Raw genomic sequence first — 18,753 nt, forward strand, 5'->3', positions numbered from 1 at the left:
AAATGCAATTCCAAAATTACATAGAGATGTATACATGGAGTCAATTAATTTGAATCATTTGACAAGTGCAAATCATGCTTGTTAGGCACAATGACCAAATCTCCTTTTACTTGAAAGGGAGAAATATCTGCATGATTACTGGTTTAATGCATAAGTGATGTATGTAGACCCATGTCAATTAATGCTAGATAAAGTTTCTCTTATTTCATCAATGATCATGTATACTTAATGAAACTCAAACATGAAACTCTTGAAAAGTTCAAGAGATTCAAACTAGAAGTAGAGAAACAAATAGGTAAAGATATCTTCACGTCAAGATCCGATCGAGATGGGAATATCTTAAAGATGAAATTCTAGATTATCTAAGAGAAAATGCGATTATCTTGCAGTAGACTCCTCCATATACACTACAGCAGTGGTGTATCTAAAAAGATGAATTGTTAACTATTACATATAGTACGATTAATAATAAGCCATGCAAACTTCTCAAAATCGTTTTGGGGTCATACACTGATTGCAATGTGCTGCACACTAAATCATGTTCCATCTAAATTGGTCAACAAAACTCCATACGAGTTATATAAAAGCAATAGTCCCAATTTATCTCATATGAAAGTTTGGGACTATGACGCTAATTTGAAGCGCCCTGAATCGGATAAGTTTGAGACTGTATTTGATAAAAACATATTTGTGGGATATTCAAAACAAATATTTGGATATCAATTCTATTAACCCCTTGAGAAGAAAGTCTTCGTCTCACGACATATCATTTTCTAAGAGAAAATGTTTACTCTAGGAGAGGACAGTGGGAGCAAAATAGATTTTGAAAGAGTTCAAGAGTTCACAGATATAGTTAACCAAATAGATGAATCCAAGTTTGATCCCATATCTGATATGGGGCATACTCTTGATCAGGAAGTAGAGATTCCTGATGACATGTCAGTTCTGTATGAATCTAGTAGGATCATTCGACCTTCAAGAAGGTTCGAATTCGTGATTACTAATCAGGTATTACTGATCCAGGATGATAAACCTACTAGTTGTACAAAAATAAAGTCAAGTGTTAACTTAAAAGAGATAGCAAAAGGCTATGAAACCCGATAAGAACTCGACGTATGTGAACAAGGTTTGGACCTGAGTCAACCCTCCTGATGGAATAAAACCCATAGGTTGTAAATGATTTACAATAAAATGGTTGACATTGATGGGAATATCCATACATACAAAGTAAGGCTAGTAGCAAAAGGTTAAGTGTTGACCTTGACGAAACCTTTCGCCTGTAGCCATGCTGAAGTTCATTCGAATTTTAGGTGCAATAGTTATATACCATGATTGCTGGTTAAATTAAACCTCTTGGAGTTGAAATCTTCGATTTTATAGAAAAATCAAAATATTTGATTTTATCAAATATAAAGACAATTACAAAAAGATAGTGGGAGTATTATCGTATTCCTAATATTATTCATAAATGATATGGAAGAAGCAACTTAATCTATAAAGATAGATCTAGAATATTGATTTAATCATCCCAATCTGCATAGGTAAAATCTTAAGAAGATTTTATGGAGAAACTGATTTACCCCTAAACGATGTGATGGAAATGTTCTAATCATGAAACAACCGTTGGTTAAATGGCAGAAACCTAATACATGATTGTTTCAAAAGCAACAATGAGTTGCAATGTGGATCAAGATATTCATTAATGAACTTGGAGGAGTTCCTAATATTGTTGATCACGTGCCATTGTATTGTGATAACAATAGAGTCATCACACAATCGAAGGAACTAAGGTCTCATCAATGATCTAAACATGTATTGTGACGGTATAATCTTATTGGAGAGATAATATATAGAAATGACGTGAAGAGAAGAACGAATTTGCACAATTAATTGTAGATCCATTGACAAAGAGTTGTCGTAGTATAAACATGATCGTCGTGTAGACTCTTATGATATTGGATACATAAGTGATTGAATCTAGTACAAATGGGAGTTTGTAAGTGTTATCCTCTAGGTCTAATCAACCTTGGACATAAATATTTTTATTATATAATTGATACATTGTATGACAGATCTATTTAATTAATATTCAATTAAATTATATAGAGTTCGTCGATTTAATCTTGATAATTTGCTAATTACAAGAAGTTGTGATTGTGAGATACAAATTACATATGATTGAATCTTAAATCATCCGTAGTCATAAGTAATAATGAGATACGGATAGACCATCACGTGTGGTATTCTTACTTGTGAAGTAAGTAGCTGATCTCACAAGTTAAAGTGTGGTAATACTTAAATGAACCGTGGGTGTTTTGTTATAGAACAAAACATTGGAGACCCGTTGAGAGATTCCACATGGATAACTATTTGAATATCAATGGTTAATCTCTAACGTTTGGTGGTGGAATTGGTCCTTTGACTTGAGATCGTCATTGTATGAATTGGTGATAAATTAAAAGGGTATATTAATTTATCAATTTTGATTAGATCAAAATAATATTTTACGTCGTTAGGTATAGTGATCGGGAACCTGATGGGTCGCACACAATAGGAGAACTGAAAGATTGTCAATTAATTAATTTAACAAGCGTTGAATAAATTAATTAACCGGGTTGCTTATTTATAGGCCTGAATTAATTAATTGGATTAATTAATTCATGGATTGGATTTAATTAAATGTGTTAATTAAATATTGGACTGGGTTAGGCCAAGCTCGTTCGGGCTTATATAAATATGACTAGGATTTTCAAAATCTGGAGAGAATTCATTATTTTTGTTAGCACAAGAAGAAAATTCTAATCCTGCAATCTTGTTCTCTCTGTGGATCATCGTTAGACGCTGGACAATTGAACAGCTGTGGGTGACAGATCGAAGTTGCTGGAACGAAAAGAATGGCAAAAGATTTATAGAATTTTTCAAGGGTACATCTTTGATCACAATTTCTGTTTAAACATAAAGACTATTCCTGGTGGGAATTAAAATTGTTTTATTTTCGCTGCACATGTTTAAGTAGATTCCCAAAACCTTTGTTGGTTGTTCTTTGAGTTTGATGGATCTCACCTTCCGTGTGCAAGTATAGAATTTGACCTGAAAGAAACCTTGGATTCTATGCTCGAGCAAGGGCATAAGAGTGATATAGACTATCTCCCATCTTCTTGAAGAGAAAAAAGACCACTAACTGTGGGGTTAGTTTCCTTATCGAATGTTATTAATGCTTAGTTTTCCTATCGTCCTTGATACATGCGTGTTGCTCTCTAATGTGTACAATTTAATTTGCTTTCTCTTGCACAACTTTCTCCATTTAATCGCGTATTGATATGTAGAAAAGACATTCGACTGGAGCATGGCTTGGTTCATAGTGGTTAATTGTCGACTGTAGGCCATCGTAGGGTTGATGAGCGTGGGTCGATTGTTTTGTGGTCCACACCCGAGTAATGATTTCGATTTTTATTTATCCATTGCCGATCCTTAATCAATTTTTGGCTCGTTTGCTGGTCGTCGTCTAGCCCTTCGAGGTTATCTCGAATGTAGAGCGTAGGGTCTAGTGGTTTAGGGTCTTAACCAATTTTTGGTTTTGAAAGCTCTCCACTAGGACCATAGAGCTTTGTTGGGTATGTACTCGATCTATTGGTTTTATTGACCTTCGCCTGGCACCTTATGTTGCGTCGAGTGTATTGTGTATTGTCTAATGGTTTTGGGCCTTAGCCATTTTTTGACTCTTTAGGCTCTCTACCGAGATCGTATGACTTTGTTGGGCGTATACCCGATCGATTTCGTTGTCCCTAGCCAACCCTCTTGGGTTGCATTAGACTCAATTTATTGGTTTTGTTGATATCTGCCTCGAGCATAGAGTGTGTTATCGAGTGGTTTAGGGCTTTAGCCATATTTTGGCTTTTTAGGCTCTCCACTGAGATCGTAGGGCACTGTTGGGTTTGTACGGGGAATTTAAAGCCAGACATTGACATATAAAATGTCTGGATTTGGGAGATTAGGAGGCACACTGGGACGTCCCAACTTGGCTGGCCTTTCTTTAGCACCTTCATCATTTGTCACCACCCAAGAACTCATTAAATAAAGTCAATAATTACAGTGGGATGTGCCTTTAGCAGGCATTACATTAGGGAATTTAACAAAACCACCTATCTACTGTATTTACAGGGACTATGACTTATTAGTCTACTTGACAGGGCCTACTTATAGTATTTTTTAAGATGCTCGACGTTCTACGGCCTACTTAGCTGTTTCTCTTTCATGTCCTTCAGACTATAAGCCCATTTTTCATGGTTGCAAATCACTTCATATGGTCTTTCCCAATTTGGCCTGAACTTAGGAGGAGGATGTCCAACTACGCCTGTGTCCCTTAACACAAGGTCTCCCAACTGGAAAACCCTTGGTATTACCTTTCTGTTGAAATACTCAACAGCTCTTGACTTGTAAGTTGCCATCTTTATGATCGCCTGCTCTCTCATCCCTTCAAACAAGTCAAGTTCCACCTTGGTGCTTCGCCAGTCGGTTCCCGAGGGATTGGGTGGTATGCCCATAGCACATTGGGCAATTCGTCTATCGAGAGCCTTTTCTCTTTTTCTAATCTTATATTTAGATCCCACAATATGGTATGATTTGTCACTTCAGCTCGTCCTTTCGACTGTGGATGAGCAAATGAAGTGAGCCTATGTTCGATGTGATAGCTCTCGTAAAAGGCTCTGAAGCTATGATTGTCAAACTACCTGCCATTATCTGTAATAATCACTCTGGGTATACCAAACCTGCATTTAATATTTCTCCCCATAAAACCCCGTATCTTGGCTATCAAGATGGTGAATGATTCCGCCTCCACCCACTTAGTAAAGTAGTCGATGACAACCAGTAAGAATTTTCTCTGTCCTTTAGCCAAAGATTACTGTCTGTTGCTCAGCTAGAACATGAATCAAGTTCCTATAGAGTTGACAAGTATCACACTTTCTTAACAAATCTTTAGTGTCTTCTTTCATAATGGGCTAGTAGTATTATTGTTGTAGAGCTTTGAAGGCAAGGGAGGTCGTCCCTTGACGGTTACCACAAATTTTTGCATGTACCTCGAATAGCAACTCTCATGCTTCTGCCGGTCGTAGACACTTCAAATAGGCATGATGAAACCTTGCTTGTAGAGTTGTCCATCGATGATGGTGAATGAAGTTGTTCTAACCCTCAGCCTCTTTGCCTTGAACCCATCCTCTGGTACTTTGTTCTCTGTGAGATATTCAATCATCAGGTCCATTCAACTTTTTTTGTGCTCTATGTTCGCAACATCAACCATGTGTTGTACTCTAGGTTGCACAGGACTTGCACATTTGCTTTGCGGGGCAAGTTCCTCAGGCTAACAGATGCAAGCTTGGCCAATGCATCTACCCGTTCATTGTCTTTTCGAGGGACCTTAGTTATCTTGAATCTTATAAACCTCATTTACAAATCTTTTACTTTCATCAGGTACGCCACCATCTTTTAGTCCCTTGCTTCGAATTTTCCCATCACCTATCCAACTATCAGTTGTGAGTCGCTGTAAATTTCCACCGAGCATACCCCCAGTCTAGCTACCAAGACTAGGCCTGTGATCACAGTCTCATATTCAGAATCATTCTTTGTAGCCAGGAATTCGAAGCGTAATGAGTATTGAAACTCTTCGGAGTTCGACCCTATCATCATGACCTTTACTCCGAATCCTTCACCACCAGAGGACTCGTCCACAAAAATTATCCAATCTGCCTACTGTCCCATAGGCTATTCTAGTGGGATGGTGAACTAGATGATGAAGTCTACTAGAGCTTATGCTTTTACAGTTGTTCTTGGCTTGAACTCAATGTCAAACTACCTCAACTCAATTTCCCATCTCAACAGTCGCCCTGAAGATTTGGTCGATGTAGGATTTACTTGATAGGCTGGTTAATTATTACCTACACCGTGTGAGATTGAAAGTATGGCCTCAACTTTATAATTGCAACCATCAAAGTGAGCACTAGTTGCTCGGCAAGCTATATATTGTCTTCGTGCTCTTTAGCACTTGGTTTGCTTAGTAAACTGACTTCCGTATTTTCAAGAATTTCGTTTCCATACAACACTGACTGCTTGAGGTAAAATTGCTAGGAAACGACACAGCACGTCCCCTGGGCATGGGTTGGTTAAAACTGGAGGTTGTTGTAGTGATCGCTTGAAGGACTCTAGTGACGCTTCATATTCTTGAGTCCACTCCAAAATTGGTAGATCCCCTAATGGCCTTGAAGAAATGATAGCATTTATCTGCTGCTCAACTCATGAATTATTTCAGCACTGATACATGTCCTACTAGCCGTTGTACCTTCTTTTTACTGGTAGGGCTCTTCATCTCTAGTATCGCCCGTATTTTGTCGGGGTTCACCTTAATGCCTCTTTGCGTGATCATAAAGTCTAGGAACTTTCCACAAATAGTAAAAAAATACATTTTTTTGAGTTGAACTTCAAATTATTCTATTGGGCGATTTCGAACACTTTGTGTAAGCAGGAGACCATGGTAATTTTGACCACAATGTCATCGACGTAAGCCTCTATAACATTTTCAATCAACTCACGAAAGACCCTATTTACCATCCTCTGATAAGTTGCCCTAATATTTTTTAGCCCAAATGGTATGGGCATGTAGCAGTATGTCCCAAAATCCGTAATAAATGATGTCTTCTTCTGGTCGGACTCGTCCATAGAAATTTGGTGATACCTGGAAAATGCGTCCAAAAAATTGAGCCTCTCATGATCTAACGTGGCGGCATCTACGAGGTGGTCTATTTAGGAGAGTGGGTACGAGTCTTTTGGGCAAGCCTTGTTCAACCTAGTGTTATCCATGCACATATACCATTTTCCATTTGACTTCTTCACAAGCACAATGTGTGCCAACCATTCAAGGTATTGCACTTTCGGAATGAAACCAACCTTTTGCAATTTGTCTACCTTTGCTTTCACAATAACTTGCCTTTCCGGGGCAAGATTTCTTTTTTTATATTCCACTGATTTGGCCCCTAGTAGGACGCTGAGATGATGCTGGGCAATTGTCGGGCTGATCTTGGGGATATCGCTAGGACTCCATGCAAAAATATCAAGGTTACCTGCTAGACATCTTACCAATTCTTTCTTTTCATCAAATTTCAAACCTGCCTAGATACTGAACTCTCATCCTTTTGATACAAAGATTTTTTCAATCGTATCAAGTGGCTCGATCTGTCCCATTGGAGGCTATACATCTAATATCATGATTGGTGGTGAACCTTTGGCTTGTATGCTGTTGACATAGCATTTTTTTGATGCCAATTGATCTCTTCGTACGCATCTAAACACTCTGCTAGTTAGGACTTTCATGGCCCGATAATAGGTTGAGGAGATAGCCTCAGCAGCGTTCAGTAATGGTCAACCATAGATGGTATAGTAGACCATGAGGGTCTTGACAACTAGGAAAATTTTCATAATTACAACGATCATCGGTTATGTGACTGAAAATTCTCTACAATTCCCGCCGGTCTCATCGTCGCCCCTCCAAAGCCCTATAAGGGGTGGTCACCATTTTCAACTTCTTGGAGGAGATCTTCAAGCTTAGAAAAATGTTCCAAGTGAGAACACTGTTGCACTTCCTCCGTCAACCAGCACCTTTTTAACATCAAAGTCTGCTATATTGCCTACCACCACCAAGGCATCACCGTGGGAGTGTGCTACGCTAATCAAGTTTTCTTCACCAAAAGTGATGTTCTGACTGAACCTTACCTTTTTTTATAGAGCAAATTTCGACAGAGCGTGTGTAGCTTCTGAGTTTGAGTCTCCGTCGGCTGCCACCCAACCTATGATCATCTTTATCACTCTAATTCTGGGTGGGAAACGATCCTCTACTTTTTGTTTACCTTTGTTATCTTTCACATAATTGCTTAAGAGTCCCCATCTCAGAAGGTGCTTGATCCCTTCCTTTAGCTGCAGGCATTCTTCGGTGTCATGTCCATGATTTTTATGGAAATGGCAATACTTGTCTTGGTTTCTTTTGTTGGCTGGAATCATAATTGGCTTCGGCCATTTGAGCTATTTCATGTCTCGTATCTCTATAGACAACTTTTTGCGTGGGATATTCAAAGTTGTGAAGGCCTTGACCTCCTCTCATCTCTGCCTAATTGATCGATCATGGGTGGTCCCCTTGTTTACACGCTCATTCTTTAATTTTTTTGTCAGTAAATCTTGACTCATCACTTGTCTTTCGCTTGTGACTTTCCATCTCCCATCCTTCTTTGGGACTTTGCGTGACCTTTTCTACTTCCTCAGTATCAATATACTTGTCTCCCTTCTTTAGCAGGTTATGCATCTGGTGCAAGGGTTCTTAGAGAGTGATATCTTACAGGCCTAGTTCCATGTCTCGTTCATTAGTTCAATTACCACCACCGATATCTGAAGGTCCTTTATTCCAAGCGTCGCTTAGATAAACTTGGCCAAGTATTTCAACAAAGATTCGTACTTTTCCTGAACGACCTACATCAGCCCAATAGATGTCTTCCTCTTCCTTTTGCTGCTTACAAAGTAAGCTACAAAACTCTTGGAGAGCTCATCAAATGTTCTAGTAGATCAGGGGGCTAGAGTTGCTACCCGGTCTCTGGCTTCCCTCCTGAGTGCCAGGGAGAAGGTCTGGTACATCACTGCGTCAGGTGCTACATAGAGTCTCATTAATTCAATGAAGGTCCGCACGTGGTTAAGCAAATCCATGACTCCGTCATATGCCTCTATCATAGGCCGTTTGAAGCCCTTAGGTAGAGATACTGCCATGATCTCGAGTGCAAATAGGTCTTCTTCCAAAACTGCTATTTTTGTCCTTCATTCTGGATAGTGCATCATCTACCTTCTGGGTCATTATTTCCTTCATCCTCCGTTCCAAGTGTACCATAGGCCGTGGAGGTTGTAGAACTATTACCCTTGGAGCCCCCGAGTCTATCGTAACCAGTTGGATAACAGTGAAGGCATTTGCAGGTGTCCTTTAAGGCGGCTGCGCAGCCTCCGCCGAGTTCAGAGGTGGGAACGTGGCTCTTTGTGCTTGATTCTGCAAGAGAGTCATCATTGCTGCCAATCGAACCTCCAGAGTTCTAAATTGGTTTTGTGTTACATACTGCGGTTGTGGATCGGGACCCCTTATGACTGACTCCGATTCTGACACCATCTCCACCGTATTCCCAACTAAGCGCTTATATCACTTCATCTTTGTCTTCTTGATGTAGCTTTTCTGTTCAATGGTTTCCTACAGATGACACCAATAAAGTAATAATGAAACAAAACTCCATACCTTTTGGCAGCGTAAGGTGCTTCTGCTACTACAATGAACAAGTGTTACCTATAAAATTAGGCCGATTCTTTCTTCCTCATTTTACCTCGATGTGAAAATTAGTAATGAATTTAGGAGTGTGGGTTAAGGAAAAGTGTGTATTCAGATAGCCAAAGTTTTTTTTCTCTCTCGCCTTAGGGATATTTATAAGTGATTGAAGCCTTGAAACTACTGTATGGTTTTATTGCCATGTCCCACATAGTAAGTCCCATTATCCCATGTTCTAAGTGGAGGACCACTGTTTATCTGGCATTTGGTCGTATCCATGATAACCGTTAAACAAATCTCATCTGATTCAACGATGTTTTCATAGATAAGCATTATGTTGGACTTACAGCGTTGGGTGGCCTCACATGGGTTGACAGCCTATCATGGATGTAAAGGGCCTCTCAGTGGTTGACGGCCTAATGTGGATGTAAAGGGCCTCTCAGTGGTTGACGGCCTAGCATGGGGTGCTCTACATAGAGTGCCCATAGAGTAGCATTTACCTTGTTGATTGTGGTGAGCAGTTATTAGTACTATCCAACATCAACATACATTATTTACACAAAGTTTCAAGCCAAGTTTATTGATTTGATCACAAGATTAAAGGTATTGATTTGACAACTTTCAAGATCCACCACGCTCCGTCTCTATGCTTTTACTCTTTCTCTTGTCCGTTTTCATATTAAATATAGTCATATACTTACACAATCACATAACCCACACGCGACTCAAGGATCTCCCTCCAACAATCACTTCTTTTATCATTTTGAATTATCAAGTGAAATGTAAGTGCTCTGTGACACAGACACTTTAATTAGGATAGCGTGTCTGTGCCGGACAAATGTTGATTCTGACACTTCTCGGACATTCTACGATAAACATTTTTATTCTTTATTAAAAATATTACATATTTTTAACTCCAAGTTAGTAGTAAATAACAAGTAGGTACTCATATTTAAAAGATTTCAACAAAAGAATTAATAACAAATATAAACTAAATTTATACTATATAAATAAATATTTTTAAAGAATTTAATTAACATGACGACGACATGTCGTGTTGGTACTTTTTTGAAAAATCACGTGTCATTGTATCGGACACGTATCGTGTTGTACACACGTGTCTATGTCGGTGTATCATAGGGTAAGTGTAATAGTACGAATTATTCTTTCATTATTTAAATAACGAAAATTTATGTTATGAATATGATGATACGAAAATCCAAGTTATGATTATGATAAGGGTCCTATATGTATAAGTTCAAAAGACCGGATTTTAGTAGCACTATTCACGGGAATTATAGCCACGAAGTTTGGATTTTAATATTTGTGTTTCCATATGTATGTTATGATTTTCATATTTAAATATAAGATGCAAATTCATTATTGATTGAGATTTATGTCTTATACGTATATGTTAAACATTTTACAAGTAAATAAAAAAGCGGGTTTGAGGCAATCAAAGGTGGATTGTGCTTGCGTGGTTGGAAAATGAAGAATAATTTAAGTGGTTAAAGATTTTAATATTTTTTATTGTATTTTTTTAAAAATTAATTTTAATCCTCGCATGTTCAGAAAATATTATGTTTTTTCATTGTTTATGAAAATATTCTTTTGCGGTACATGTATAATGATTTCAAAGGTAAAATTTAGGGTCTTTTTAATTGTATTTTTTTAAAATTAATTTTAATTTCCATAGATGGTGTAAGGAGAGAATACAATATGAGAATGAAAGATCAACTAACACAAAACAAACCAAAAGCATTAAAAGGGTAAATAAGGACAAAGGAGAGAATACAATATGAGAATGAAAGATCAACTAACATAAAACAAATCAAAAGCATTAAAAGGGTAAATAAGGACAGAATGCAAATTAGTTCAATAGCTTAAAATTTAAAAATTGTCAAAGATTGATCAACAATTATTTAATGTAGTATAGTTCAATGATCCCATTGTGTCTGATTAAGATGTTACTATCCATGATTTTTCCTCATTTGACCAATAGACTAACATGTTATCACCAGCAATTTGTGAGCTTTATGGTGCTACGGTATGCTAAAAATTTGCAGCGCATTCGAAGGACATATCCCTAGCCTTTGATTATTAGATTGTGACGTATCAAGTTGTCAAAGCCTCCTGTTAACTTCATTATGTCACACAATTCCTTTCACTTAGCAAATTAAGAATTGGCGAAGTAGCTATTTCATGATAAAAAAGATTACTCATTAACCTAATGAGCCCATAAAGTAAATATATTTCCAGAAGTCCATTATTAGCTTCAACATAAGCAGTGATAAAGACAAGAATATAGTAGCTTTTGAGTTAGCATTAAATATTTTTTTGATTTAGATATAAGTTGTTTAGCTTAACAACTGACGAGGAACCGGTTAAAAAATTAGCATTTGGAAGTCAATGTGCTATACTTCCCAAGATCAGAATGACCTTTGTCATTTTTCAATGATCAGTCACGTAAAACAAATTTGAAAAAATCCTATATAATTTCATTGTCCCTACTTTCCTTATAGACCTTTGATTTTCTTTAAATCAAAAGATCTACATCATGATTTGCTTATATAAGAAATTATCTTACACTTACTGAGCGGGACTTTTATCAAAGTTAATTAAGAACCACAAAAATCATAAACATAATCACGTTAAACATTACTAGAAATGTAGAAAAATGTTAATACAGAAAATAAGAGGCAAATAAAGGAAATTTTAGTACCGGTCAGAGACTGAAAACAGTGAAGATCAAAGGCGTCCGCTTGGAGGAGCTCGATTCCCAAGTTTTTCTTAAGGATAATTAGCACAAAACGTCCCTACCTTTCAATGCTTTTTGTGGAAAACGTCAATACCTTTCGTTTTTTGGTGAATTACACCCTCACCTTTACTTTTTTTATGTGCAAATCGTCATTCTGTCAACTCTCCGTTAAAATGTTGTGTTAAATCAAAAGATAATTAGCACAAAAGGTCCCTACCTTTCAATATTATTGTGCAAAATGTCTCTACATTTCATTTTTTGACATAATTAGTACAAAAGATCCCTACATTTCAATGTTATTGTGCAAAATGTACATACCTTTCATTTTTAGCATTTTCACCCCTACCTTTCACCTTTCATTGTGCAAAAGGTCATTTTTATCCATTTTTTCAATAAAATGACAATTTTACCCTCCTATTCAAATAAAAAAAAAGAAAAGAAAAGAAAAATAAATAATTAATTTCAATCATAGTCCTAAATTTTTCAAAATATTAGAGATAAATCCTAAATTCTCCACTACCGCCACTTTCACAATCTCACCAAGCCACCACTTATAGATCCATATAGCACCATCTTTGGACCACAATACCTACCAGACTCCACCACCACCGCCTCGTCTCACTCTCCCCAACATCCTCCTCCATAATATCGGTCACCAATCTGTCCGAAACAACCACGTTTACGGTGGTGGAGTCCATTGGGCATGGTGGCTGAAAGATGGTGTTATGTTGATTTATAGTTGGTAGCTTGATAGGTTGTGAAAGTTGTGGTGATTGAGAATTTATAATTTTTTAAAAATTTAAGGACTATGGTTGTAGTTGGTAATTCATCATTTTATTTTATTTTTTTTATTTGAATAGAAGGGTAAAATCATCATTTTATTGAAAAAAAATGGATGAGAATGACCTTTTTCGCAATGAAAGGTGAAAGGTAGATGTGAAAATGCTAAAAAATGAAAGGTATGGACGTTTTGTACGATAACATTGAAAGGTAGAGACTTTTTGTGCTAATTATGCAAAAAAATGAAACGTAGGAACGTTTTGCACAATAATATTGAAAGGTAGGGACCTTTTGTGCTAATTATCTTTTGATTTAATGGAGCATTTTAACGGGGAGTTGATAGAAGGATGTTTTGCGCAAAAAAAAGGTAAAGGTGAGGGTATAATCCGCCAAAAAATCAAAGGTATGAACGTTTTCTACAAAATTTTCGAAAAATAGGGACGTTTTGTGCTAATTACTCTTTTCTTAACATCTATTACAAATATGTTAATTTTGCCGCATTCTAAACTTATTGCGAGTCTCTGAACAATAAACAAACAACTAATTATCTAATTGCGGCCAATCAATTAAATAATGCAATGGATATACAAAAATAATCAAGAAACGCAAGAACTAAACTAAACCACTAGTTTTGAATAAACATATAAACATTAGATTTTTATCTCATCCAACATAAAAATGGATCTATACTAGCATAGTTTTAAATAAATTATAATAAAAATAATGAAAGAATATCACCCGAATAATGAAAAAATAAAAAAAGATGTTGATCTTCAAGTCCAAAGTATTTATAAGGTTGAATATAGATCAAGAAATCATTCCAAAGTTGTTACCAGTAAGAGTTTAAATCAAGATACGAAACTGACATGTCAGTAGAAAATTTGGCTAAGGCACATGAGTAGGTATATCTGCCGCGCATACAAGCTTGTTGACTTCTTCTTGGTCATGAAATTGATGTCTTGCGCGAACACCAAAATAGATGGAGCCTGAGCTGATTTGTGTCGTGCCATCCCTAAGTAGCTTTTGGTATTTTGATCATAAATATCTCTCTTAATATCTGATTGAGGTGATTCAAAATGCGTTGAAAAGATGACTCTAAGGGATACAGATTTCTCCAATTCAAATGTTCGCTATCTGAAAAGTGGTCTCAGGTTGAAGCTAGAAAAACAAAACATATCTTTTTTTTTTTTTTTTTTTTCAAAAAATTTTATCTTGTGATTAATTAGGTAGATTTTGAGATTTCATACAAGTATTTTTTGTTTAAAAGTTAGTACCCCAGAGACTTTTATAAAAGTTTTTGGAAGTCATTAAAAATTGAATACCCCAAAATTTATATAAACTTTTAAAAAGTTTGTATTTGATATTCAATAGTCATTTTATAGTTCGAATCAATTATTAAATGTTTACATTTTTGTCCCCGAACTTTGAATTTCTTTCGATTTTGCTCCTTTTTTGTTTCTTTCTTCCGATTCCATTAATTTGTCTCAAGTTTTACCTAATAAATAAAATTAACATCTAATTGAGTCATAAAAAATTAAAATTTATTATAATTACTCTCATTTAATGATCAAATAAGTATATAAAATACACTTATCACCTTGCATGCCCAAGGCAATTTTCTCGTGCACATATCTATGACTGTAGCATTTTGGGATCGACTGCCACCTTTAAGGTTTTTTTGGTCATTTTTCATGCCATTTTCATCCCTCATCTTCTATTATCATCCAACTGAGCCCTATGACCTTCAATCATCATTAATATTTACAATTTGGTCCTCAAACTTTGATTTTTTTTTTTTTTTTGCCGATTTTCATTCATTTCCTCCAATTCCACTATTCTGAATCGAGTTTTATCTAGCAAACAAGATTAACACAAAATTAAGCTATAATTTCTTAAAATCAATAACAAGTACTGTAATTTAATGACCCTTCATCAAATCATCTCAAAAATATTTAGTACCATAAACATGTAGCCATAAAATGACCACGTCATTCATTTGGACAGTTGCTACTCAAAATTGTATTAGTAATTGAAACGAGCTTGAGTTTGAGCCCAAGGATGTTGGAAACACGAACTAGGATTTCAGAAGAAGTTAACCACATTACCTAAAAAAAGGTTGAACCCCAACCTTGAGGGCCCCCATCACCCCGCCTCTAGAGCTTTGTGAGGGAAGTAAATCGTGGGATGTGCCCCAGTAGGCCAGGGAACAAGAGCTGCATGTACACTGTGCCTACAAGGAGTTCAATTCCATATTTCAGGAATCAAACCCCCACACTACGGCTGCCAGCAAGGCGTGAGATAACCTCACTCCTATCCTTTGCACCATTAGGCTATGCCATGGGGGGGCAAGTTAACCACATTACCTATTGATATGAGGACATTCAGAAAGCATAAAATAACTATTTTACAGTTTTATTTAAAAGTGGTGAAGAGAATCCTAAAGTATTTAAAATAAGTCAATTTTTATAATTTAGTGAGCCTCCCAACACTATAATAAGTAAGTATTTATCTAAATGGTGCAAAAACACTTAAAAAGTACAACGAAACATGCAAGATTAATAAAAAAAACACAAGAATTATTTGATTGCTTGTCTTTAAATTAAAAATAAATAATCAAAGGTTTCATCTTTATGAAATACAAAGGAAAATTTAGCCTAGCATGATTTCTATTATATTGTTAGAAGAATATTTAATAGATATCACCCGAAACATGATTGAATGCAAGAGATCTTTATATCCAATTTCAAGCTTGAAATTTTCAAGTTCTCGAAGTAATTAACCTTAATTTCTTGCTTTGTTGTTCTTCGCTCCCCAAAATGTATGATCTGGCTTCTAGTGAAACTCACAAGTGTACGGAATCATTGACAAGTAATATATTTAGCGAGTTGAGAATATCATCCCAAAGAGAATATATTCCAATTCAAGTTTACTATTGATGTATGTGATTCGAATTATGTAAAACAAAAAAAGAGATTTTGATTTGATTTTTGCTAAATTAATCTAAGAAAGTAATAAAAGTTTGGTTTTTATCATATTATGGATGATTGATAGGATTTAGAATCCACCTATTTTTATCTATTTTAATTCTTGATTTGTAATCTAGTCTTGTTCAAGCGTTCTTGACAATCAATATAACTAATATATTTAACTTTCTTTTCTAAAACAAATTAATTCTATCCTAATCACGACTCGAATCTATTCCTATCCAGAATTCGAATTGTTAAAATGCTTTAAATTTTAGATTATTTATATGATAGCACTGGTGATAAATGTTATTTTTAACATTTACTACAAATATGTTAATTTTGTCGCATTCTACTTATTGTGAGTCTCTTAATAGTAAACAAGCAACTAGTTATCTTATTGTGACCAATCAATTAAATAATGGAATGGGTATGCAAACATTAATCAAAAAATGCAAGAATTAAACTAAACTGCTAGTTATGAATTTCAAACAAATAAACAACATGATTCATCTCATCCAATATGAAAAAATGGATCTATCCTAGCATAGATTTAAATAAATTACAAGAACAATAATGAAAAAATATCACTCAAATCATCAAAGAATACAAAAGACGTTGATCTTCAGGTCGAAAGTAGAATTCTTCAATTTCTTGATATAATTGACCTTCAATTCTTACTAGGGCTTCATTCTCCCCCAAAAGTAATGAATTAACATCTTGTACTTAATAAATCTGATGATATTATTATGTATAAAGAGGTAAGAGAGAGTTCTATCATGTGTTCTCACAAGTATTGTATTTATAAGGATTGAATTTAGATAAAGAAATCGTCCTCAAGTTGTTACAAATGAGAGTTTGAGTTAAGAAAGGAATTTGGCCCATTAGCAGAAAATTTGGCCAAGGCACATGCGTAGGTATATCTACTGCGCACATAGGCATGTTGACTTGTTCTAGGGCCACGAAATTGATGTCTTGCACGCACACAAAAATGGCCTATGCGCACTGGTTAGCTTTGCATCGTCTCTGAGTAGCCTTGGGTATTTTGGTCATTACTTTCTCTCTCAGTATCCGATTAAGATGATCCAAAATGTGTTTTAAAGATGACTCCAAGAATTATAGCATACAAATTCTCAAATTCGAACTTTTGCTATCTGAAAAATGGATCTCAACTTGATGCTAAAAATTCGAAACGTAATTTTTTTGGCTGAAAATTGATTTGCGAAAATACTTCAAATATATTTCACTCATTTGGCCTCCAATTACATCCAATTGACCATATGTGATATTCAATTTTGCTCCTCTTTTTTTTTTTTCTGGTTTCTTTCTTCCAATTCCATCAATTTGCCTTGAGTTTTACCTAATAAATAAAATTAACATCTAATTAAGTCATAAGTAATCAAAATTTATACTTTTAACGACCCAAATAAGTCTATAAAATACACTCATCACCTTACATGCACAGGGCAATTAATTGCCTTATGCGCATGCCCCTGGCTTTAGCATTTTGGGACCATTTGCCACCTCTGGGGTGGTTTTGGTCATTTTTCATGTAATTAGCATCCCTCATCTTCTGTATCACCCAACTGATCCCTATGATCTTCAATAATCAATTTATTTTTTTTGTTTTTTGTACAAATCCACATTGAATATTTACAATTTGATCCTCAAACTTTGATTTTTTTTCATTTTTGCCGATTTTCATTCATTTCTTCAAATTCCACTATTTTATATCGAGTTTTATCCAACGAACAAAAATAACACAAAATTAAGTTATAATTTCTTAAAATCAATAAAAAAAAACTGAAATTTGATGAGCCTTCATCAAACCATCGCAAAAAATTCAGTTCCCTACACATGTAGCCATAAAATGACCACGTCCTTCATTTGGGCAGTTACTACTCAAATTGTTTTAGTAATTGAAACGAGCTCAAGTTTGAGGCCGGGGATGTTAGAAATACGAACTAGGATTTTGGAAGAAGTTAACCGCGTTACCTATTGATATGACGACATTCAGAAAACATATAATAACTTTCATTTTTATATAGAAGTGGTGAAGAGAATACTAAGGTATTCAAAATAGGTAATTTTTATTATTTAGTGGACAGAGTGGGAGAGCCTAGGACCTTGATTGATTTTTTTTTTTTTCTAATTGTTTAGTCATAGTTCAAAACAATTCTTAATTTGTCGTTTTATTTAATAAATTCGGGGGCATTAAAGTTGTTTAATTATCAAGCTTCAGTTATTTTTTTTTTCGAGCTTTTGGTATTTATTTCTCGGCCGCCTTATGGTTGAATTTTGATAAATTAATAAACCACTTGGACAAATGTTTTTCAACCTCAAGATTGTTACTTTTAACGAATTATATATGTTATGCAATATCATTGTTGACCTCGCAAAATGGACTTTTATGTGGCCAATCGAGAGTCACTCCACGTATTCCTCCTTACGTACAAAAACGCACGGTCAGGAGCACACGACTAGAACTAGTGGGGGTGGTAGCGGCCGCATACACTTCAACGGTCAAGTCAATGGTCGATGATCGGAACGGTGTCGAAATTATGCAAAAGATGGGGGAGGAGAATATATATTGCTTGACTGTGGAGAGCTTAGTTTAGTATAAGTTTCATTACCTTTGCCTCTTGTCAAACCTTGAGTATTTATAGATGAGGAGCACCGTTGGATGCGGGACACGTGTATGCATCTGACGGCGTGAGATGTCTGCTCGAAAGCGTCAATCAGCCGCGTCTAAGGTGGGCGGGTTATTAATTTTTCTAGATTGAGTTGACATAAAATTGATGTCACATCAACTAGACCCATGGAAAGGTCACATCCATAGGGGATTTTGACATAGATATGGGTCTGAAATAGGCGGCACATGTATTTGCTAAGGGAGCACCTTGGATAGCCTAGCG

General features: G+C 35.7%; 1 protein-coding gene across 1 annotated transcript in view; it reads right to left on the reverse strand.

Moving 5' to 3' along the window:
- LOC111378775 overlaps positions 1-14,586 on the reverse strand; it is a 50,647-nt gene extending 36,061 nt beyond the window's left edge. Inside the window, exons 1-3 of the mRNA XM_023002011.1 lie at positions 14,473-14,586; positions 12,689-12,805; positions 12,060-12,126 (exon numbers count right to left, since the gene is read on the reverse strand). Of these exons, the coding sequence (XP_022857779.1) occupies positions 12,060-12,126; positions 12,689-12,805; positions 14,473-14,586 (298 nt within the window). The remainder of the gene's footprint in view (positions 1-12,059; positions 12,127-12,688; positions 12,806-14,472) is intronic.
- Between the last annotated feature and the right edge of the window lie 4,167 nt (positions 14,587-18,753).

Source organism: Olea europaea, unplaced genomic scaffold, assembly GCF_002742605.1.
Source record: "Olea europaea var. sylvestris unplaced genomic scaffold, O_europaea_v1 scaffold187, whole genome shotgun sequence".
Classification (NCBI taxonomy): Eukaryota; Viridiplantae; Streptophyta; class Magnoliopsida; order Lamiales; family Oleaceae; genus Olea; species Olea europaea.